The 20951-nt window shown below is 38.9% G+C and overlaps 1 protein-coding gene across 5 annotated transcripts in view; it reads left to right on the forward strand.

Moving 5' to 3' along the window:
* igsf9ba (immunoglobulin superfamily, member 9Ba) overlaps nt 1-20951 on the forward strand; it is a 72774-nt gene that overhangs the window by 36179 nt on the left and 15644 nt on the right. For all 5 annotated transcript variants that reach the window (XM_044202143.1, XM_044202145.1, XM_044202146.1 and 2 more), the window contains exons 5-13: nt 5088-5205; nt 8784-8925; nt 10339-10484; nt 12483-12625; nt 14141-14281; nt 14384-14503; nt 14622-14772; nt 16915-17038; nt 18719-18894. In XM_044202143.1, the coding sequence (XP_044058078.1) occupies nt 5088-5205; nt 8784-8925; nt 10339-10484; nt 12483-12625; nt 14141-14281; nt 14384-14503; nt 14622-14772; nt 16915-17038; nt 18719-18894 (1261 nt within the window). The remainder of the gene's footprint in view (nt 1-5087; nt 5206-8783; nt 8926-10338; nt 10485-12482; nt 12626-14140; nt 14282-14383; nt 14504-14621; nt 14773-16914; nt 17039-18718; nt 18895-20951) is intronic.

The raw sequence follows: 20951 nt of genomic DNA on the forward strand, positions 1-20951 counted from the left end.
TCATAAACCGTCAACAATAAACATCAGGTTTTTGTTGTTACTCGCACAGAATCAAACACATTTAACACACCTTTCCATTATAGATGACTCAGAAACCACAAAAGCTTCAACAGACGATGATGCACTGCAGCCACATGATGTTGCGTCTTGAGTAAAAGGTGCAAATGTCACTTTTTCTCAAGTGGAGAAACCTTTGCTCCCTTGCTCTCACTATACTATCACAAGCACCACTTACATGTATAACTGGAGAGAGTACTTGAATGCAACAAGTTCACATTGGTACTCTAGTGATTGTCAGGAGCCAAACTTTGCAAAAGTGGGAATTAGACGTAGGCAAAGGAGGTCAAGGTACACAGAAAAATAAATCACAGCAGCTCCTTACAAAACAAACTGCTGGAATGCTTTGAACATAACAGGTTGTTGAGCAGTGAAGGGCATTCTTTATACTGCTTGTAATTGTTTTTGGAACTTTTTCAAAGGTGGATGCCTCCTTCCTTTTATGCATGCCTTCACATTCTCATAGGTCACTGATATTGCAGTCTGCTGCAGGCGCTATCAACTCTTTACAGCTGCCTGTGTGATACAGGAAGTGACAGGAGCAGACATGAGTGTCTGTTACAGGGCCTCTTCCCCTTTTTCTTTCATTTTACCCTTTTTACCCACCATCTCTCCCCCCAGTCAACTCAGTAAATGATTAGACAACATGCTGATGCATTATTAATCTCCTTCTTCTGCATCAATATTACATTAGTCCTAATATGAATGTTACACTAAAAATGAAAATTGCTAGTGAGAACCAAATGCCATACTTCACTAGCTTCACCGTTATATAAAAAGCAGTGCATTTATCAGCTTTCTTCATCCATTTGGCTGTTTCAAGTGTATGTTCAAGCAAAAACCTCAGACTTGGGAAAATATCTTCTTGTGATGAGAAGGGAGCCAAGTGTGTGTGTGTGTGTGTGTGTGTGTGTGTGTGTGTGTGTGAGCAAGCGTGAGGGTATATTTGCTCACCCACATGCTCAGATCCATGGAGACGTCATGGAGAAAGGCAGGAATGTGACAGACAGGGTTAGAGAGGTGGAGGAATCCTCCTCCTCCTCCTCCTCTCTTTACTTCATTACTTTATTTATTTGCACAGAAAAAAAGCATCATAAAACAAAGATACTAAACAAAACTTTTTTGCAGGAGAGGACAGAAACCTAGGGTGGGATAATCAGGGTCTTTCCCAAAGTAGTCAAATCACAAGCAAAGAAAAAGCAAGCAGGAAAACAACAGCAGACTTATATCAGTCTCTCTGGATGTGTCAGTGAAGTGCATGTGACAGAAATTGAGATTCTGCCTTCATCTCAGCGTCACCTTATCTACTGCTTCTTCTTTCCTCTGTCCTCTTTCCCCCCTCCTCTGCTGCCGACTTCCTCCTCCTCCTTTTCTTTAATCTTCTCCCCCTCACCTTGGACTGAGTACAGCTATGGCACAGAAAGTATTGGAATGGACTGATGCCCATTGCATATCATCAGATCCTGTTAACTTGACCGTCTTGGAAGTCTGCTACAATCACTACTGCATGTGCTGCCTGTGCTGTAGGAGTGTAATGATTTGATCCAACAGTGATTTGATTTTGATAGATTCAGTGCAACGTAGCATCCCAGGATTAAAAAAAGAACAGTGTTCAGACAGAACGCAAGGTGAATTTTAAAGGAGACGTGATTGCACACAGAGTTAATGGTAATATGCCATTTGACACAAACTCGCCCAGGCCGTCCGCACAAGTTGAAACAAAACATTTGCGCGGATCCCGTGGTTCAGTCTTCTTCCTAAACATACAGAGATGAGAGGAAAAAGGAGAGACTTTTTTCTGAAATTCTAAGCTCTGAGATAGGTCAGAGGCTGAGTAGAAACTAAAACACACACACAGACACACTCCCACACACACCGTTGGTGCCTACGTTGCAAGCTATCTTACAGCTAACGTCTGTGTAGTTGGTACATTGGATGTTTGGGGCCAATCAACACGAACTGTGTGGTCCAGCGGTCAAATTTTGCATGAATGATGTGACGGTGAAGACCCACTGAGCACGGTGCAACGTGAAGTTCGCCCACATTCATTTTTTATGGGACACGAACAAATGGCTTTGCAAGGCATTGTGGGTTTCCAGGCAATGCAGGACTGACCAGCAATGTGAAAAAATGGGGGGGTTGAAAGTTGAAAAAATGTAATTTTATGCACATTTATGCAGTATTTTGCCAAAACAAACCTGACAACAACAAAAAACTATGCAGTGGTGGGTCATGAAGTTTAGTTACACCTGCTGTGTAAACATGTCTGTGAGGGGGAAGATCATAATTGTACTTTCTGGGACCCCTGGCCTCCAGGATTACAAATACAAACTAAAACAAAGTGCTACTTGGCACAATGTCATGTAAACTGTTGGAGAAAGAGCAGGCTGCTTACTTATTTATGTTTGAGCAAGCTACTTGCTAGCTGATTTGTTCGTTACCATGAGGCGAAAATCCGCTTTGCTTTCTGTCTGAACACAACTTTTACATTTTACCTTTACAGCTCTACATTTATGAATTCTATAAAAGAATCAACAGTAATCAAACACACAATATCTCAGTGAGAGGCTCTAATTTTTAAGGCATAACATGAGCCTCAAGTGACAGCCGCTCAGTAAAAGTTACTGGTATGTGAAGGATGCTGAACAAGAACAGAACAGTAGTCGGTGCAAGCATGTAATTAATATAAAGGCAATTTTAATCAGTTTTAATCGCTTTCAACTTTTTTATCAATACAAATGGCTTTCCAAATCTCAAATCGATGCTTCACAACACATCAATGTTTAGTTGACACTTCTAGCTGTCAGCACGCCACATGTCATATGTTACAGCAGTGATGCACAGTGTTATCTTGTGATAGACAATCTGAGCGATGATGATTCAGTTTGCCAGCAGACTGACAGAAGTTAAATGTTGCTTGGATTGATCTACTAGTAGCATCTCTTGGCTATAAAACATTTGAAAGACAGATGAATAGGAATAATTCTGCAGGCGTAGCAGATTCCCCACTCAGCTGCATGAATGGACAGACTACAGCTGTGTGTGACTTGAATGGACAGAGCCTCTCGCAACCTGTTGCATAATTTATGAGGGTGTTTCTATTAGGTTTGGTTAATGTGTTTCTTCACCACTTATTGGTTCTCATCAGTGGCTGCACACAGGGACACGCAGCAACACAGAGTTAGATGTTTCCAAGGTTACCAGATGCAGGAATCAGACCTGGAGTTAATTAAAGCATGACACATTCATGACTTTTTAGTGTTTGATGTATTTTCTTTAGAGTAGACTCTCACCATGAACTTACTTCAAGAGTGGGGGGGGGTGTTATGTATCTATAACTAAGTACATTTACCATTTAAGTACAAATTTGAGGTATTTGTACTATTTTATGCCACTTAGCTTCTACTCCACTACATTTCAGAGTCAAATATTGTACTTTTTACTGCACTACATTTGACAGCAATTAAGATTTTACTTGCAAAACATATGAAGCTTTTTTAAAATCTGATGTTAGAGAAACTATCAGTTTATTTATCAGTATATAAAATTTGAGCTGAATTGATTTGTCGATAATTAAATTTGATTATTTTTCGGCATTTCTGCTTTATTTGATAGTCACGGTAGAGAGAGACAGGAAAGGCAGGGGAGAGAGAGGGGATGACATGCAGCAACGGTTTCGAACCCAGGCCGCTGCGGTGAGGACTCAGGTGGACAAGGTCAGCTACCGGGGTGCCCCCATCATTTAGTCGATTGACAGAAATTTTTTAATAAGTGTTCAATTGTTAAAAGGTCATTTTTCAAGCAACAACTACAAACTATCTATGGTTCCAGCTTCTCAAATGTGAGAATTTGCTGCTTGTCCTTGTTTTAAAATCATTTTGGGCTGTTGGTTGGACAAAACAATTGGAAGATGTCACTTTGGGCTCTGGGACATTGTGATGAGCACTTTTCACTATTTTCTGACATCTGACAGACTAATCTATTAATTGATTAATCATGAAAAAAATGATCAGCTGATTGATCGATAATGAAAATAATCATTAGGTGCAGACCTAAAAAATATGAGTAGTTAAAAATCTGCTTTACCTGAGTCAACTACAACAGTAAAATAATGCTTACACATTAATACATCAGTAAGAATAATCTAATGGTATAATATAATAGTATAACACTCAAAGTGGCCATTTTCTGCATTAAGTACTTTTACTTTTGATACGTTAAGAACATTTTGCTAATAATTCTAATGTACTTTTACTAAGTAACGTTTTCAATTTAGGACTTTTAATGGAGAATTTTTGTAGTGTGGTATTGCTGCTTTAACTTTTACTGAGTTATGGCTGCAACTAACAGTTTTCAGTATCAATTAATCTACCAATTATTTTCTTGATTAATCGATTATGTGTTTCTAGCTTATAAAATGTCAGAAAATAGTGAAAAATGCCAATTGCAATTTCCCAGAGTCCAAGGTGACGTCTTCATATTGCGTATTATGTCTGACCAACAGTCCAAACTCAAAAATATTCAATTTACTAAGAAAACTAGCAAATATGCACATTCACAAGCTGGAACCAGTGAGGTCTGGACATTTTTGCTTAGAAAATAACAATGATTATTCAATTACCAAAATTGGTGCTGATTTTTGAGTCAACTAATCTGAATATCTCCTCCACCACTGTCAACCTGAAACATGACTTGCAGCACTTGCTGTTTATAATAATAATAAAGATATTAATAAACTTATCAAAACAAAGTACAAAGTGCTTCAGAGAGAAAGAAATAAAATACCATACTTAATGATAAAATACATAAAAACCAATAAAATAAACAGCTCAGGTAAGATCAGGATATGCTTTCCGATAAAAATGCAGACTCAGACAACCTAATTTCTTCGGGCAAGTTGGTCCAGAGCTTCGGGCCCTGATGGCAACAGCTCTGTCCCCCTTTGTTTTCATCACATTATTTATCACATTATTTTAATGTTTTGCGTCAGCGGTCGGATGTTTATCTGTTTCTCCTGCGTGTAACCACAGGTACATGATGGCAGTCTAACCATCCTTGGCATCACTAGAGATGACAGAGGGGCGTACACATGCCGAGCCTACAGTGACCAGGGAGAAGTGCTCCACACCACCCGTCTGCTGGTTCAAGGTACTGGATCCATAAATTTAGCACACTGTACTGTAGCAAGGGCCCTACATAGGAGTTTATTAATAATTGTTGTTAAAAAATATATTTGCACTAGATTTTGAAAAAGTTAAACATGTTTTCAACCCTTTTGTACCTGCAGCCAAATATTGAATTTGCATCACTAAAGTAGTTAAGTTTCATTATTTATACTTGAAGGCATTTACTGTAGTAGCATTTAAAAGCAAAGCCATGCAACTCTCTGGTGTGCTGATGTATGTAACATACCTTCTGAGTCTGTACCAGTAAGTCAATAGCTCAGTCTGGGGCCTCTGTGTGTTCATGTGTGCGTGCTCTTGTGCACAGCCATGTGTGTACAACAGGATCTGTCTGTGAGGACGTCACTGTCTGTCTCCGGTCCATTAACCAGGCTCTCTGCTAGACACAGATCAGATAGATGGTTGCGATGCTATCCTCCAGTTCTCTCGGTCTCCTGATACAGCAGGGTGGGAGGAGAGTTAACAGTGTGTATTTAACAAGAAACTAAGCATCTTGCTTTTATGGTAGAGTTAGCGTAAGGTCTATTTTAACGCGAACAAAGCAGAGGAATTACTCTCCTCTTTGTTCCCAGTATAGTAAATGTATGTGCACACTCACTGCAAACACACATTAAAAAATCACTGTGTTGTAACCGAGTGAATAGTGTAACCAGTGGCGCGTGTGATGCAACTGCATTAAGTCTGCAGGCCTCCAGTGGACCTGTTAATACTACAATACCTGTTCTTTCAACCACAACACACTGCAGCAGCGGTGGTTCAGTTGTGGACTTCTTACTTTCCATGTGAAAGGCAAAACAGGACATCACTACCTGTACATTCAGCTTCTGCATAGAAGAACACCTGACAATATAAAGCAGACTATACAAGAGCCCTGAAATTAAAACTAAAATATGACCAAACCTAATGATGAATTCTGATCAATCTGTAAACTGCTGTTGCCTTACAGTCATATTGTATTAGCTATCACTTAATATTTCTTTGTGTATTGGACCAGTATAGGCAGTGTTGTAAATCAATGAGAAGGATACCTTTATTGTATGAGTACTACGGCCACTGGAAAAAATATCTCAAATTTCAAGATTAAAGTCAGAATTTTACATGAATAAAAATTCATATTACTTCGAACATAAAGTTGTAATATTATGAGAGAAAAAGAGTCATGATATTATGTGAGTAAAATTACAGTATTACCAGAAAAAAGTGATAGGGTCTGTTCTCCGAGCAAAAATAACCAAGTCTCTGTGGGGAAGGATAGTTTGTTTATGTACATTGGAAAACATGCTGAAAATATTAGACCAAAATAAATCTAGCACTGGACACTCCCAAAATAAATGTAACAGGGTTCTTTCTTTAGTTTTGCATCTATCGCAAAATTGAGAAACAGACGGATAAAATTTCAGTTATAAGACTTTGAATAATTTAACCCATAAAAGTTGTTATTATTGTAGGGTTACTTGATTTGATTGCACGTATGTTGTAAGATGTTTCTGTTATTTTGTCCACCCCTATTCACAGAGCTCTCACCTGCCATATGTGAAGCTGAGGCTTATATCTCAGTCACTGCAATAACCTTGTTAACCTCTGTCATATAAATACCAGAATAATGATGCGCACAAACAGTGTCACGTTTCACTTCATAAATCCTTATTTAAATGTATGAAATACTTAAGTAAAACTATAGAAAACCACAATTAGGTGGTAATAACAAAACCACAAAAATATTTGGTACAAATATTTGAGTTTGGTTGAACATTGGCATGAAAAGCATTGTGAAATAAAATGCGGGATATGATTAGGACTCATACCCAGAGCAATAACAAGCAGATATCTGAGGAGTCATGATTCTCACTTCCATGATCTGTTTTTAATTGTTATGTGAGACGCCCGCACAGTGCCGTCAGTAGTCCCACCTGATGCATAAAGCTGTGCACGCTGAGAGGAAAATAACCAGGAAGCTTGTATCTGGGCCCACTCATAAAAGACAGCTTACCTTTCATGGCTTCTGCTGTTTTATTCAGAGTTAGGAACAAACCTAGAGTACCTCGGGGGATGAAAAGGTTACAATGTGAAGCATGCATAAGCTTCAACACTGACTACTATTAAGGTTACAATAGCTGCCTGCTCAATGTATTTTACATCGGAGTGTGGTGATATATTGTAAATAATACATAGTGTGTGCTCTTTCTCACCCTGTTACTGAAAAAAATGTCGACAATCCCAAAGTGGAAGCAGAGTAGGCCTGCATATGGTTAAATCGGATTTTTTTATGATTTAATGCTACTTTTTAATGGTCTTCTCCACCATTTGATAGACACTAGTGTAAATTGTGATATCTTGTTGAAAATGTGTTGTACTTAACTTGAGTCAGCCATCTCTGGCACTTAAAGAATGTCAGCCTAAAAAAAATCCCCAGGGTGCACTGCGATTTTTAAAAGAAAAGCTGAATATGTTTTCTGATTAGTAATCGTCAATAGGATAAAATCTGATATCATTCTATCGTGTATTTGTTGAAATTTTAGTTTAATTTGTCTGACATTTTTTAATGTGTAAATATAAGTACAGTCATGGGATACACCACTGGATGAGGTAAATCCAGGGTGATACTTATAATTTTTGAAAACCATAAAAACTGTAAGAGATGAGCAGGTTTGATCTAGTTTTACAAAGAATGGACTGCATATTATATGCCTTTTTGTTATTTTTATATGACCAATAGTTCTTTTTTATGTTGTGTATTCATCTTTTAAATGTTAAAACACGTATGTGTGAATAAAAAGTATTCTATTTCACTTTAATGGAGACAGATGTGGGCAAAGATTTGGTAAATGAACATTTCAACCATTTGGTTCTTAATTTAAAAAAAAAACTGTGTAGTCAATTGAAAAAAAAGTTTTTGTAGTTGCTGCCTAAAGGCAGGATAGGACCATTAAAGCGGCTAGAAAATGTATTTTTATAATAACAATTGATCAAATGACTATGTGTAATGTGAAAGGAGTCACTCAGATAATTATCACTTGACTCTGAAGTTCCCCTCAGCTCTGTGGAGCTTTTTAGTGTCTTTCAGCTCATTGTTTTGGTTTTACGGCCCACGACCTTGTTTCAGTTTTGGTTCAGTCTCACCGCTCTCGGACACAGCAGGGCTGTTTTCGTGGAAAATTCTCTAAAACCCTCTGTACACTACCTGCTCAGCACCAAACAGCAGACAGACACAGTTAACAACTAGCTGGTGAACATAGTGGAGAATTTAGCAGCTGAAGAGCCAGATATTTCCCTCAGGAGTTGGTGGAGTCCAAAGACGGAGCTAAAAAGAGAGTGAATGTTGGACTTATATTCACCAGGTGGCCGGACACATGACTCTGAATGATTGCTAATGTTGCATGTGTGAATAAGCTTCTGTTTGCTAACACATTTGTGGTATCAACATGAAGAGGGTAATAATATGTTAGTTTTGTGTTCAAAGCTTATTTATTGCAGGGTTCAAATAGTAGACTGTTCTGTCACAGGTGCACAACAAACTAAAACACTTGTTTCTGTTTCTCCCAGGGCCTCCATACATCGTCTCTCCACCAGAAAACGTCACTGTCAACATATCCCAGAATGCACTCTTCACCTGCCAAGCGGAGGCGTATCCTGGCAACCTGACCTACACCTGGTACTGGGAAGAGGACAACGTCTACTTCAAGAAGTAAAGTTATGATCAAGTTCACTTCTGTACTGTAGCTGCAGGAACTCTCTGTAGGGAAACATATTAGTTAAATCATCAACATGCAGGCTTTATAAGGTTTTTACCTTGAAGCTTTTTGACAGTGACATTGTGTGTCTCTGAGCCCTTTCCTGTGCTGTATTTTGAGAGCGTGTCTATATGTGTGTGTGTGTGTGTGTGCCAGTGCCCTGTCCTACTGAGGCCCTAGAGGCAGTAAGAGAGGGCCTGGTGGGGGTCTGTCTGGACAGTGCCAGGCGAGTTAGTGCGCTCTGATGACAATATCACATGACTCAGGCCTTGTGTCATCATATGCCTCTCATGCAGTGATGATCTGAAGCATAGCCAGGACCTCTGCGGGCTCCCCAGAGCAGGTCTTTAGAGTCTGAGAGGTTTTTTTTTACAGCGAGCGAGTGACAGACAGAACAAGTGGGAAAGAAGAACAAGTGAATGGGAGTTTTTCTTTCACAGAGGAAGTGCACTGAAGTGTCCAATCTAATTTTAAACAGCTTTCATGGCATCAGTCTTGATTTTTTTTTAGGATAGGGAAGATTTACTTGAGAGACTATAAAGGTTTGCAAGTAATTACTATCGGAGGAGTAGTTTAAGAAGTAGTAACATATCTATACTTAATGTGTGTATGTTACATATACTGCACATATAGTTCACACATAATTTCTTTCCCACAAATATTTGCACAGTTCACTTATATAGTATAGTATAGTATATACATATATATCCTAGATCCTAAAACACACTAAAAGCATGAGGTAGTATATGACATTATCTTATTTTATCTTGTCAATTGTCAATAAATCATTAACTAATACTTTACAGATCATTTATAAGCATTTAATAGGTACAACAGTTGGGTTACGAAGTTGTGAAACGTTGCTTTCCAGTAATAATGCAATTATGCATGTTGGTTATCCATTAATAAATGCTTAGGTTATTCATATTAATGGCCTATAACTGATCTGTAATCCCCATTAATAAAGCCATTAGTTACAATGTATAAGCCCTTAATAAAAGGGGGTTGTATTAGAAACCATTTTATTTAAAGACATATTGAGCTTCAATTCTGTTGCATGACAAAATGTTGAATTATTTCTCTGTGTGGACAAGGACAGCAGCGCCATCATTAATGTGTTTAAATGGTGTCAAGGGGGTAAACATGAAGGATGTACCATTTGGGCGATTATGGCAATTAGCAGATTTATTTGAATGTCCTGCTCTGTACTGTCTGTTCTTTCGATCCTTCTCAGAGCCGGCTGCTGTTTGACTCTCTGCTGCTCTCTTATGGCACCTTGATGTAATTCAGCAAAAAAAAAAAAATAGATGTGTGCTCTGTCCTGTTGGTGTAACACGGTCTGACAAAACGTCTGTGTCTTCTTGCAGTGATCTGAAGCTCCGAGTGCGCATTCTCATTGATGGCACCCTTATCATCTTCCGGGTCAAGCCGGAGGATGCTGGGAAATACACCTGCAGTCCGAGCAACAGCCTCGGTATCTCGCCCTCGGCATCAGCCTACCTGACTGTTCAGTGTGAGTGTTACCATAGCAACAAAGTGGAGGGGGAGGGGCGGGGAGACGGTACAGCGAGCTGTGTGAGGAGAAGGGAACAGCAGCAGCAGTATGGAGGCTGCTTGTGTTAGAGGCTATACCACTATAATGCAAAGTAACCTTCTTGAATTTCAAGGTCTGTCATGACAGCGCGGTAGCACAGTTCGCCCCTCGTCATTTTAACTGAGCCTCTCTGACCGTTTTCATGTTCTTAGTGGATTTTAATAATAGAATCATTATCTATTTTGACTCCAGCCTCATTCCTTTGCACAAAGATGGAGACGGCCTCGTCCTCCATTTTTCCTGGTCTCTTTTGAATCCGGCTCCCCCTAAATGAAATGGTGACCTTCCTGTTCCATCAGCTCTGACCGATGAGAGAGAAACTCCACTCCTGGCCATCTGACGTTACATCGTCAGCCCTCGTGTGTTGAGCTAATTTGCTCCCAAGTTGCTGCTGGTCATTGATTACTGTGCTACAGTATGAGAGAGAGCCAGGGGATTCACAGCACTGCAGGCACTGATTTCATCACTGGCCTCAAATACAGCAGACCATAATTAAACCAGTGTCCTGGATGCTTCATGCAAAACATACTCTGGGCCTGTATTTATCAAGTATCTCAGAATCACTCCCAGGAATTGTGCTGAAAGTTAACCTAGGACTAAAAATACTTGAGACTTGAGAGTAATTTGTTAAGCGTCCTACACTTTCTTTCAGCAAAGAGAACTTCTCCTCGCTGTTGTATGACACTCAGAGCTGCAAAGTAGAAATTATAATGACATGTAGTTTTCTGACAGTTGCGGTTTGAAATATTAAACAAAAATAAAAATGCTGAAAATAGCACCACTTTTTTATGTGTAGGTTTCATGTGTATAGGCAAATATAGTATCTTATCAAGATCACAAATGCAAAAATATGATGACAAAATTAATTAAAATTCATTAATATTTACAAATATGCCATTTAGACTGTAAGAAAACATTGGCAAGCTACTCACATGGCTTTTAGAATAAATATAGTCTATATGTAAATTAAAATAATAATACTTGGCTGTGGCTTAAACTTCTCTTCCGCTACGGGCGACTGTGGCTTAGTGGTAGAGCGGGTCATCCACCACTCAGAAAGTTTGTGGTTCTATCCCTGCTTCCCCCAGCCCCAGTCTTGGGAAATGCACCGTCCGTAACGATATGACCACATCTCTGAAATACTATTGCCCCGTTATTATTTAAAATGAAAAAATAATAATTAACTAGATAAAAGACCCTTTATTAAATTTTACCTGTTGTAATTAAGTTGAGATATCCATTATGCAGGTGACACAGTCCATTCTCACTGAGGATCCTCGTCTTGTGCATCATGTGGCACAAAAACGCAATCAAAATTTGATTTATGACTACCAAAATTTTCGGTTGTGACAGAATCATCATTGTTGCACATGCTGTTTTTTCCACGTTCCAAAAATAGTGTGATGTGGGGAGATCATGTGTTCTCCGCTGCATCCTGCTCAAAGTCAGTCTCAAAAATTATTGTCTAAACAATCTTTTAATAATCAGAATCAGAATCAGAAATACTTTATTGATCCCCGAAGGGAAACTCTTTGTTACAGCAGCTCGCCTTTATGTCAGTGCACACAGGAGAAAGTACTAGCAAAAAATATAATACAATACACTATAAAACAGGTCAGAAAATAAATTACCAGGTGGGTATAAGATAAAAAGTAAGTTCATTGTCATCAAGCATTCCCAAAAACATTTCTCCTCTCACAGAATATCGCTTCCTGAACGCCATCTGAACACAGGTTAGGACACCTCTGCAGCGCTTCTCAAACTTTGGCTGAGATAGGAGTGATTTCCTAAATTAGGAAAGTTGATAACATGCTTTTACTTCTAGTCCTTACACATTAGATTATATCATACATTTGACTCAGGCATAATTTATTATGTATCCAGAATCCCTAACACTGACCTTTCCTTTATGTCCAGACCCTGCCCGAGTGATCAACATGCCCCCGGTCATCTATGTCCCACGGAAACTGCCTGGCATCATCCGCTGCCCAGTGGACGCCAACCCACCTGTGACATCAGTGAAGTGGGAGAAAGACGGCTATCCTCTCAGAGTGGAGAAGGTTAGTCTGCCTCAGGGCTTCGTTTAGCCTCCCTTTAAAAAGGGTCCTAATTTCACAATAGGTACTGTACTGTATGGTGCATCAGCAGATAGGAGGCTCAGCCCAACCTCACAGTGATGTGATCAGATTTATGATGATGATAAAACTTGAACATTATATTTTATTATGTTAACATGTTCAGTTTGATTTGCTACATCAAGATTTCTTATATATTCTTGATACACAAACAGCAGATTTAACAGAAAATTTAAATCACAGAGACCACAGTGACGGAAAAGACAAGAGTCTGATCTCTTAACGCATATATTAAATTGTTAATTTTCAACTGTGATGATTCTACGCAGTGCTAGCATCAGTGATTCTATTATATGCAACTTTATTCTTTTACTCCACTACATTTCAGGGGGAAATATTGTACTTTGTACTCAACTACATTTATCTGACAAAAAACATATGATCAGCTTATAAAGTACTATGCATTATTAAACCAGATGTTCCCAAGATTTTTGGGTTGTGGATCTTTACAAAAAAGCTATGTCTAGTTGAGGAACTTGTCATGTTTCAGATGTTTATGAATTGTTAGCAGTTTAGAGAATTTCCCCTCTAAACTTCTCAGATGGTTTAATTTTAAAAAAACTGTTTGTGGCACAAAGAGGTAAAATTATCAAATATTTCACAAAAAAAATAAAGAATCAAGAAAAGCCCTAAAAACTAATACAAACTTGTGTAGCAGAACTTTGTTTTTTCTTCTTTCTTCTTTCATCTTCCATTAATCATCTTAAGACCCCTCAGATTTATCTTGTGACCCTTTGGATGGGCCTGACCCCCAGGTTGGGAACCCTGAGCTGGAGCTAGCTCCACCTCGACCAGCTACAACAGTAAAGGGCTACTTACACATTAATGCACCAGTATTAACAATAATGTCTAATAATGTCTTCTATTATAACACATGACTCACAGGCCTTTTTTCTTTGGAACAAGTACTTTTACTTTTGATACTTTAAGTACATTTTACTGATAATACTTCTGTACTTTTACTTAAGTAGGATTTTGAATGCAAGACTTTTACTTGTAATTAAGTATTTTACATTATAGTATTACATTATATAGTATTTTACATTATAGTATTACTTTTACTTAAGTAAAGAATCTATGTACTGCTGCCACCACTGTCAGTGTGACAGTTTTTGTTTTGTTAAAGCCAGTTACAGCACACTGATAGTTGAAACTGTCCTATGCTTATTCAGAGATATTGATCAGTTGTCCAGCACCATTTCAGTATTATCCTATCTGTGTAAAGACTTCAGTCATTTTCAAACTTTTCAGATGTGCCACCTAGACACAGTATCTACCTGCTCATCTCTATCTGTTGCTCTATTTATCCACTATCTATTCTACTGTCACTGAGGTCACACAATATTTTTGCACTGCTGTTCAAAAACATTAAGACGGTACCCTGAGAATTCAGATAAAACCCTGAAATCAAGCATATCAGATGCCCCCTTTATCTTGTAGTACCCCGGTTGGAGCCTGATGCCAGATGGAAGTATCCGGGTGGCGGAGGCCACAGAAGACTCCCTGGGCACCTACACCTGTGTGCCTTACAACGCCCTGGGTACCATGGGCATGTCCCCCCCTGCCACTTTGGTGCTAAAGGTACATCACTGCTCATGTTTGGTTCTGTCTGCTATTCAGTTTCTGCAGACTGATCTGCACCAGAAGTCTACATGGTGGTCTGGTGTTTGTGTGTTTATCCAGGATCCCCCTTACTTTAATGTGAGGCCTGGGGGGGAGTACCGTCAGGAGGCTGGGAGAGAGCTAGTTATCCCTTGTGCTGCTTCTGGAGACCCTGATATACCAACCATCACCTGGAGAAAGGTGCAGTAGATGAACACATAAATCATCTAATGCACTTGTTTTTACTTGTTATGTGCTGAAATATTTGTTTGCTCACCACTATTTAACCATGTCGCTGTCATTTCCATGTCCAATTAAGGTGGGGAAGCCAAGCAAGAGTAAGCACAACATCCTACCCAGTGGCAGCTTACAGTTTCTGTCCCTCAGCAAGGAGGACCATGGAGAATGGGAGTGTGTAGCCACCAATGTGGTCACGAGCATCACTGCCAGCACACGTATCCTAGTTATTGGTACAAACAATCTGCACAGTGCTCTCAGCTCACCAGAGCTTGCTCAATTTCCTCAACCAACTTACCTTTCATGGTTATTTTGAGTTCATTGTGATCCCACTGTTCTGTGTGGTTTGAGTGATTTGCATGACCTCATCCCTCAAACACCTTGCCTCTACCCAATTTCCCCCTGGGCATCATTAAAATTTCATTAGATCTTATCTATAATAGCTTAATTTAAAGCCTGAATCTGTAACTACAGTGTGGTATCCACCTCTCTGCTAAAACACTGTCACTACAGCCTTTGTCTGTTGAGTCAGTCGACCAAGGACATCTTTTTGCTCTTAAATTGATTGACTGAAGTGTCGACAAAGGCAGGCACGGTTATGAAGTTTAAACAGGGCTATGAAGGTCTAGATGCACAAAGATTGCATTGTTGGTTAAATTATCTGTGTCTATAAAAGTTGTGTTACAACAAGCCCTCAAACTGAACATTGTAGAAAATCTCCTTTAATACCTCTAATGCAAATTGTAAGGTTCAGATTTTAACTAATCATGGTGCATTTGCCTTTAAGTACCCTTTATAACTGTAGTGTTCTCTGATCCAATTTGAGATTGTAGCAGTGATTATGCCCTTTGCTTCCTAAAGTTGTGACGATGTCTTTACAGCAGTAATAGCAGCCATTTTGAGTAGATAAATGCCTTGCACAAAGTTGTAACACAGCCTCACTGAACTGGCAGGATAGCCTTATCGCACAAAAGTCTTGTTTTGGGGGGGATGGCTTGTGCTGTCAGGCATTCTTTGCTCTCACTGTACACACATTGCTCTTCCCTGTGGAAACATTTATTAGATTTGTGCCGTACTTTCAGATTCTAGCCCAGGCTTTTAAAGGAATACTCCACTGAAAATCTATCTGTTGAGTATCAAATATTCAACCCCTGTATGCTAGAAAGATGGCTTTGTATACAGTATATGTTTCAGATGTATGAGTGCAAAATTAGGACCAATTTTATTACATTTTTGCACAGGGAAGAGCACTACATGACTTAAATATTCCTTAAAAACAAGCTCTTACTACAATAGTGTTTCACTGAAGAACTTGTAAATGTGTATCTTTAGGTGTGTGAAGGAATAGTTCAACATTTTGGGAAATATGTTTAGAGTTAGATGAGAAGATTGATACCACTCTCATGCTTGTATGATAAATATGAAGCTGCAGCCGGTTAGCTTAGCTTAGCATAAAGACTGGAAACAGGGGAAAACAGCTAGCCTGGCTGTGTCCAAAGGTAAAGGCCTACCAGGCCCTCTAAAGCTCACTAATTAACATGTTATATCTGATTTGTTTAACCCGCACAAAAACTAAGGTAGCTTTATGCTACTTACTTACTTCCTAAGCTAAGCTAAACGTCTTCTGGCTGTAGCTTCATATTTAGCTTACAGATATGAGAGTGGTATGAATCTTTTCATCTAACCTAGACAAGAAAGTGAATAAGCGTATTTCTGAGTGGTGCTATTCCTTTAAGTCTGGATTTTGTGAGTAAGTCACAAAGTCTGCCCCAGTAGCCCATTGCCCCAGTGCTTATGGAGTTGTTATACTGTCGCACAGCTGGCAGCGCTCAGCCTGCCTCCGTGTGACCAGCCCTCAGCTGACAGGTGTCACAGGGCGGCGGAGACAGCTGTGCTCCTCAGACCACGCACAGGTCTCCCTTTTATCCCAGTGAGAAGTAAGTGGGCTTCGGGCCACACAGCACAGCTGTTAGGTGGGTGGGATGAGCAGAGCTGCAGACAGCATTGCTGCTCTTGAACTTGACCTTACACTGGTCACCACCTCAGCAAGCATCACATTATCCACGAGAGAGCAGGCAGACACATGATGCAGCATTTTGGGGGTGAAAACAGCAACAAAATGCTTCTCATTTGACTTTACTTTTATGCATTATTTGACTTGAACTCAATATGATTCAGAGTCTGACTTAAAATTACCAGCTATGTGAATAAAATGTTAATACACTATGCATGTTAAAAGGATATCTATAGTTTCATTACTGCAAGTGATATGAAATTATAATTGTAGTAGTAGTTATATGTCTGATAAGTAACATAGTACTTGTCCCTTTTAAATGTATTTCCTCTCTCTGTGTCTGTCTTTATAAACCACTCAGGCACCAGCCCACACGCTCCTGGTAATATCCATGTATTGCCCTCAACAACCTCTGCTAATGTGTCCTGGGAACCAGGATATGATGGCGGCTTTGAACAGACGTTCTCTGTGTGGTACGGTCCAGTGTAAGTGCTCTTACTTAACTTCAAATCAATGGCAGCAGTCTGCAGATGTGGAAACACTATGTGGAGGTTATTGGCCTAGTTTGACATACAGTAGCAGCAGGGTTTTTTCCCCCTCTCTTCTCTCCTTCTTCATTGATGATGATAAAATATGAAATTCAATCAGAAGCTCACAGCAGAGTTGTTTTGACAGCACATTTCCTGGGGTATTTAGTAGATGTGCATGTGCATAATTCATGGTGTGTATTTGGAAAGTAATGGAGTGTCACTGCAGTAACATCTCACTCAGCATCATACATGTGGTATATGCACCTGATAGTTGTGAGAGCAGAGAACGTTTTTAAAAAATGTTGATGCATGTTAGTAAAACATCTGTCCAGGTACCACCAGATACACATTTTTTGACTGTAAAAATTAATGCAATGCTGCAGCAAATTGACACTATAAATTTGTGAGTCAAAGCCCTGTAATTACCTTGGTAAGAGATGATTATATACTAAATACATTTCACATTGTAGAGCCAAACACATTATAGCCTAGTGGATGTAAACACAACAAAATAACAGTGACTTGTGGTTTATATGGCTGCAGTAACAGAAGGCCATAACTCTAATAGGTAAAATGCACAAAAGAATTAGGTTGGTTAACATTCATACTTATCAATCAAGTGAATTTAAGGTTAAGACTTTGTTTCTGAAGTGACATTATTTCCCGGGTGGATCATTCAAGTAGTCAGGAATTGGCTTACGTTACTTCTGGCAAACCACCAATAAGAACAAAATGTTCCCTTTTCAATGTGAAGCTGACTAGTGTCATTGAAACAGATAGAATTGACCAAACAATACACACTTCACATGGTTATTAGACATTTTTGTGCACATTGTGGACATTTTAATCTAATCAGTTGCATTTATAGCCAGTTTTTAAAGAATAATGACAACTTTGGTTTACAGTACGGCCACTGAATTACTCATGACTGAATGTTACAGTGAATATTGGCTGACAGCACTGATATTTTTAACATGAAAGTCAACTTTTCCAAAATTTGTTTAACTTACTTTATCAATCAGTCAATCAAACATTAGCACCTTTCTTACAGGTTAGTGCAACTCAAAGTGCTTTAAAGATGACTGACAAGCTGATAATAAGAGAGCAGAAATGTAAACAGTAAAACAATTTGAGACTAATGCAATGAAATACAAATTTGAAATGAAAATGTAATAATAAAACAATAAAACAGATACAAGAGAATAACAAACAAAATAGATAACAATGAGTAAGATAGTTTAAAACATTAAGAAAAGATAAGAAATAATGGCCAAAAAACATTCTAATCAAAAGCCAGGTTAAATAGGTGGGTTTAAGTTTACGTTTAAAGGTATCAACACTTTCAGCTGCTCTTAGATCCTTAGGCAGGAACAACTAAAAGACTTGTGCCAGGAGGACTTGAGGGTCCGTCCTCTTTCATACATTGCAGGCATGTCAGATAAGTAGGCAGGTGCAAGACCATAAAGTAAAAAAAAAAAGTTTTTTGGTGCCTGACTGTTAAATTTACTGCAGATTTTCAGCACCCACCTACTGAACTACACTGTCTTGTGACTAATTACATTATTCACCATTACTCAGGTTTACCCTTAAATCATGTATCATTTTTCAGTTTTTCTGTGTCATTTCTGTTGTCAGGTCAAAGAGAACAGACTTTGGTCCTCACGACTGGCATTCGATGCCAGTTTCTGGTGCTCAGACCTGGTTGGTGGTGCCAGGGCTGGAGCCTGGGACAGAGTACCAGTTCAGTGTGTTGGCACAAAACAAACTGGGCACGGGCCCATTCAGCGAAGTTGTGACAGTCAACACTGCAGGTGGGTACTTAATCAAAGGTTTTATCATCCATATTTTCTGCGTCTTGACCACACAATCAACACACTGAGTTGCACTGAGACATTATTTATCATTTTTAGAATATCAGCAGACACGGTATGGAAGATGCTGCCCTCTAGTGATGTTTAGATTAATATATACAAGGGCGTTATTTCCACTGGGGATGGGGGGGGGCATGTCTCTTTCACTTCAAAATCCTTGCTCTATCCCTCACTTCACTTTCATTGTTTCAAGTAGATTATCTTACTAAAATCTCTCTAAACTTCTCTCTAAACTTCTAAACACCTTCCAAAATCCAGATGTGAGAAGATCTGAGTTGATAAAAAATGTTAATATGCTCACCCCAGTCACTTTCACTACTGTGCGCTCAGAGAAATAGGCTGAACGACCAGCAGCAAGTGCTGTGCTGACTTTTTTTGCCCTGAGTTTCACTTGGTGGAGGTTGTTGGCACCGGATGAAGCCTGAAAGGAATGAACACCTGCAGACACTATTCAGGGCAGAAAAACTACCTCCACCTGCTCTGCATATTTTTCGGATAAAGAAATATCATTTAATCTGCATTTTAGTTTAGTACAGTTAAGAATTCTCCAAAAAAGACACTTAATAGAACATCAATTAAAATTAAGGCAGTAAGTAAAGCACAGAGCTCCTTGTAGAAAAGATGCAATTATCTATCATCATCATCAACGAGGAACCTAAACATGATTTTAAGTAGGATTACTGCATGAACAACACAGCATTTTATTTATTATATTTTAATTTTTTGTTATGCTGCCATTATTATGGAAAGAGCAATATCATTTTCATCATAATTTACAGATTAAATCACTTTTCTTACCCAAAAAAACGTGCAGGGGAAGAGGAAGTATATTAATATAAGTGTATATAAATGCCTGAAACCAAACCTAAGCCATGAATGTATATAACATAATTTTTCACATTATCATCCACATCAAAGAAAGCAGTACGTTTGGAACAGAGTCACACTTTTAGGCATCAACATGCTGCTTTAATTCCATCCACCTCCATAATGCACTGTTGGTAATTAAAACTGTTCACAAATCAAGGACTTTATGCCTCCTTCCTTGTTAAGCCCATGTGTGCTCTCCTGTCAGGATTTAAAAAAGAAAACCTCAAATATAAAAAATCAAAACCATCAAAACATTTTAATGATGCTACAGTATGACTTTGGGTGAACAAAGCCAGTCAGGAAACCATTAAAATGTGCTGGACTTCACAGTGCACCCACTACATGGCACCAGATGATATACGTTTTAATGCGCTGAGCAATGCAATAGATAATTCTCACTGCAAACATTTTGAATTGTCATAGCAGGAAAGGCATGGGTGTAACTAATGACATTAATGATGGCACTGTTCCATTTAGATGTGCCAACAAGCCAGCATGCACAAATACCAGAGTCATTATTAATGTTATTAGTTCCACCCGTGTTTGACAAGTCAACATGTTTGCGGTGAGAAAGACGTATTAGTGAGTAGTTAGCCAGGGAATTGAGGTGAATGTAGCTGCTGTTAAGAAATTCACGTTTTGAAGTGTATTTACACATTTTAGATTTGTGTGTCTTTTAATCCAACTCATGCCTCAAGGGCACGCTGCCAATTCAGTCTCTGTATCCCACCGCCTGAACAGAAACTGAATTAAAGGTGTATGGTATTTAAAATCAATGACTCAGCAAAAAAGGCATGAAGGGAGAAAAGTGCATTGCTAGATTTTCCACCATACAGTGGAAAGGACAAAGAAGTGAAAGTGTTGAATAAAGGCATGCACAGATTAAGGCACACCCAAAGTCCTCTGTGTGTGCTTTGATTTAAACCCATGTAGTCTAACTCTGGGACTCTGGCGAAAAAAGTTGATGCATTAAGTGACCTATAAGTAACCCTAAGGTGTCAAGAACTCAATTATAAAAACTTTATTTTAAATTAAGAAAGAACAACGTGAGAATTTACAATTTTAGAAAATATAATTTCAAAGACTCGATGACAGTAACTTCCTCACAATGCTGGCTTTGTTTTATA

Source organism: Siniperca chuatsi, linkage group LG7 (assembly GCF_020085105.1).
Source record: "Siniperca chuatsi isolate FFG_IHB_CAS linkage group LG7, ASM2008510v1, whole genome shotgun sequence".
Classification (NCBI taxonomy): Eukaryota; Metazoa; Chordata; class Actinopteri; order Centrarchiformes; family Sinipercidae; genus Siniperca; species Siniperca chuatsi.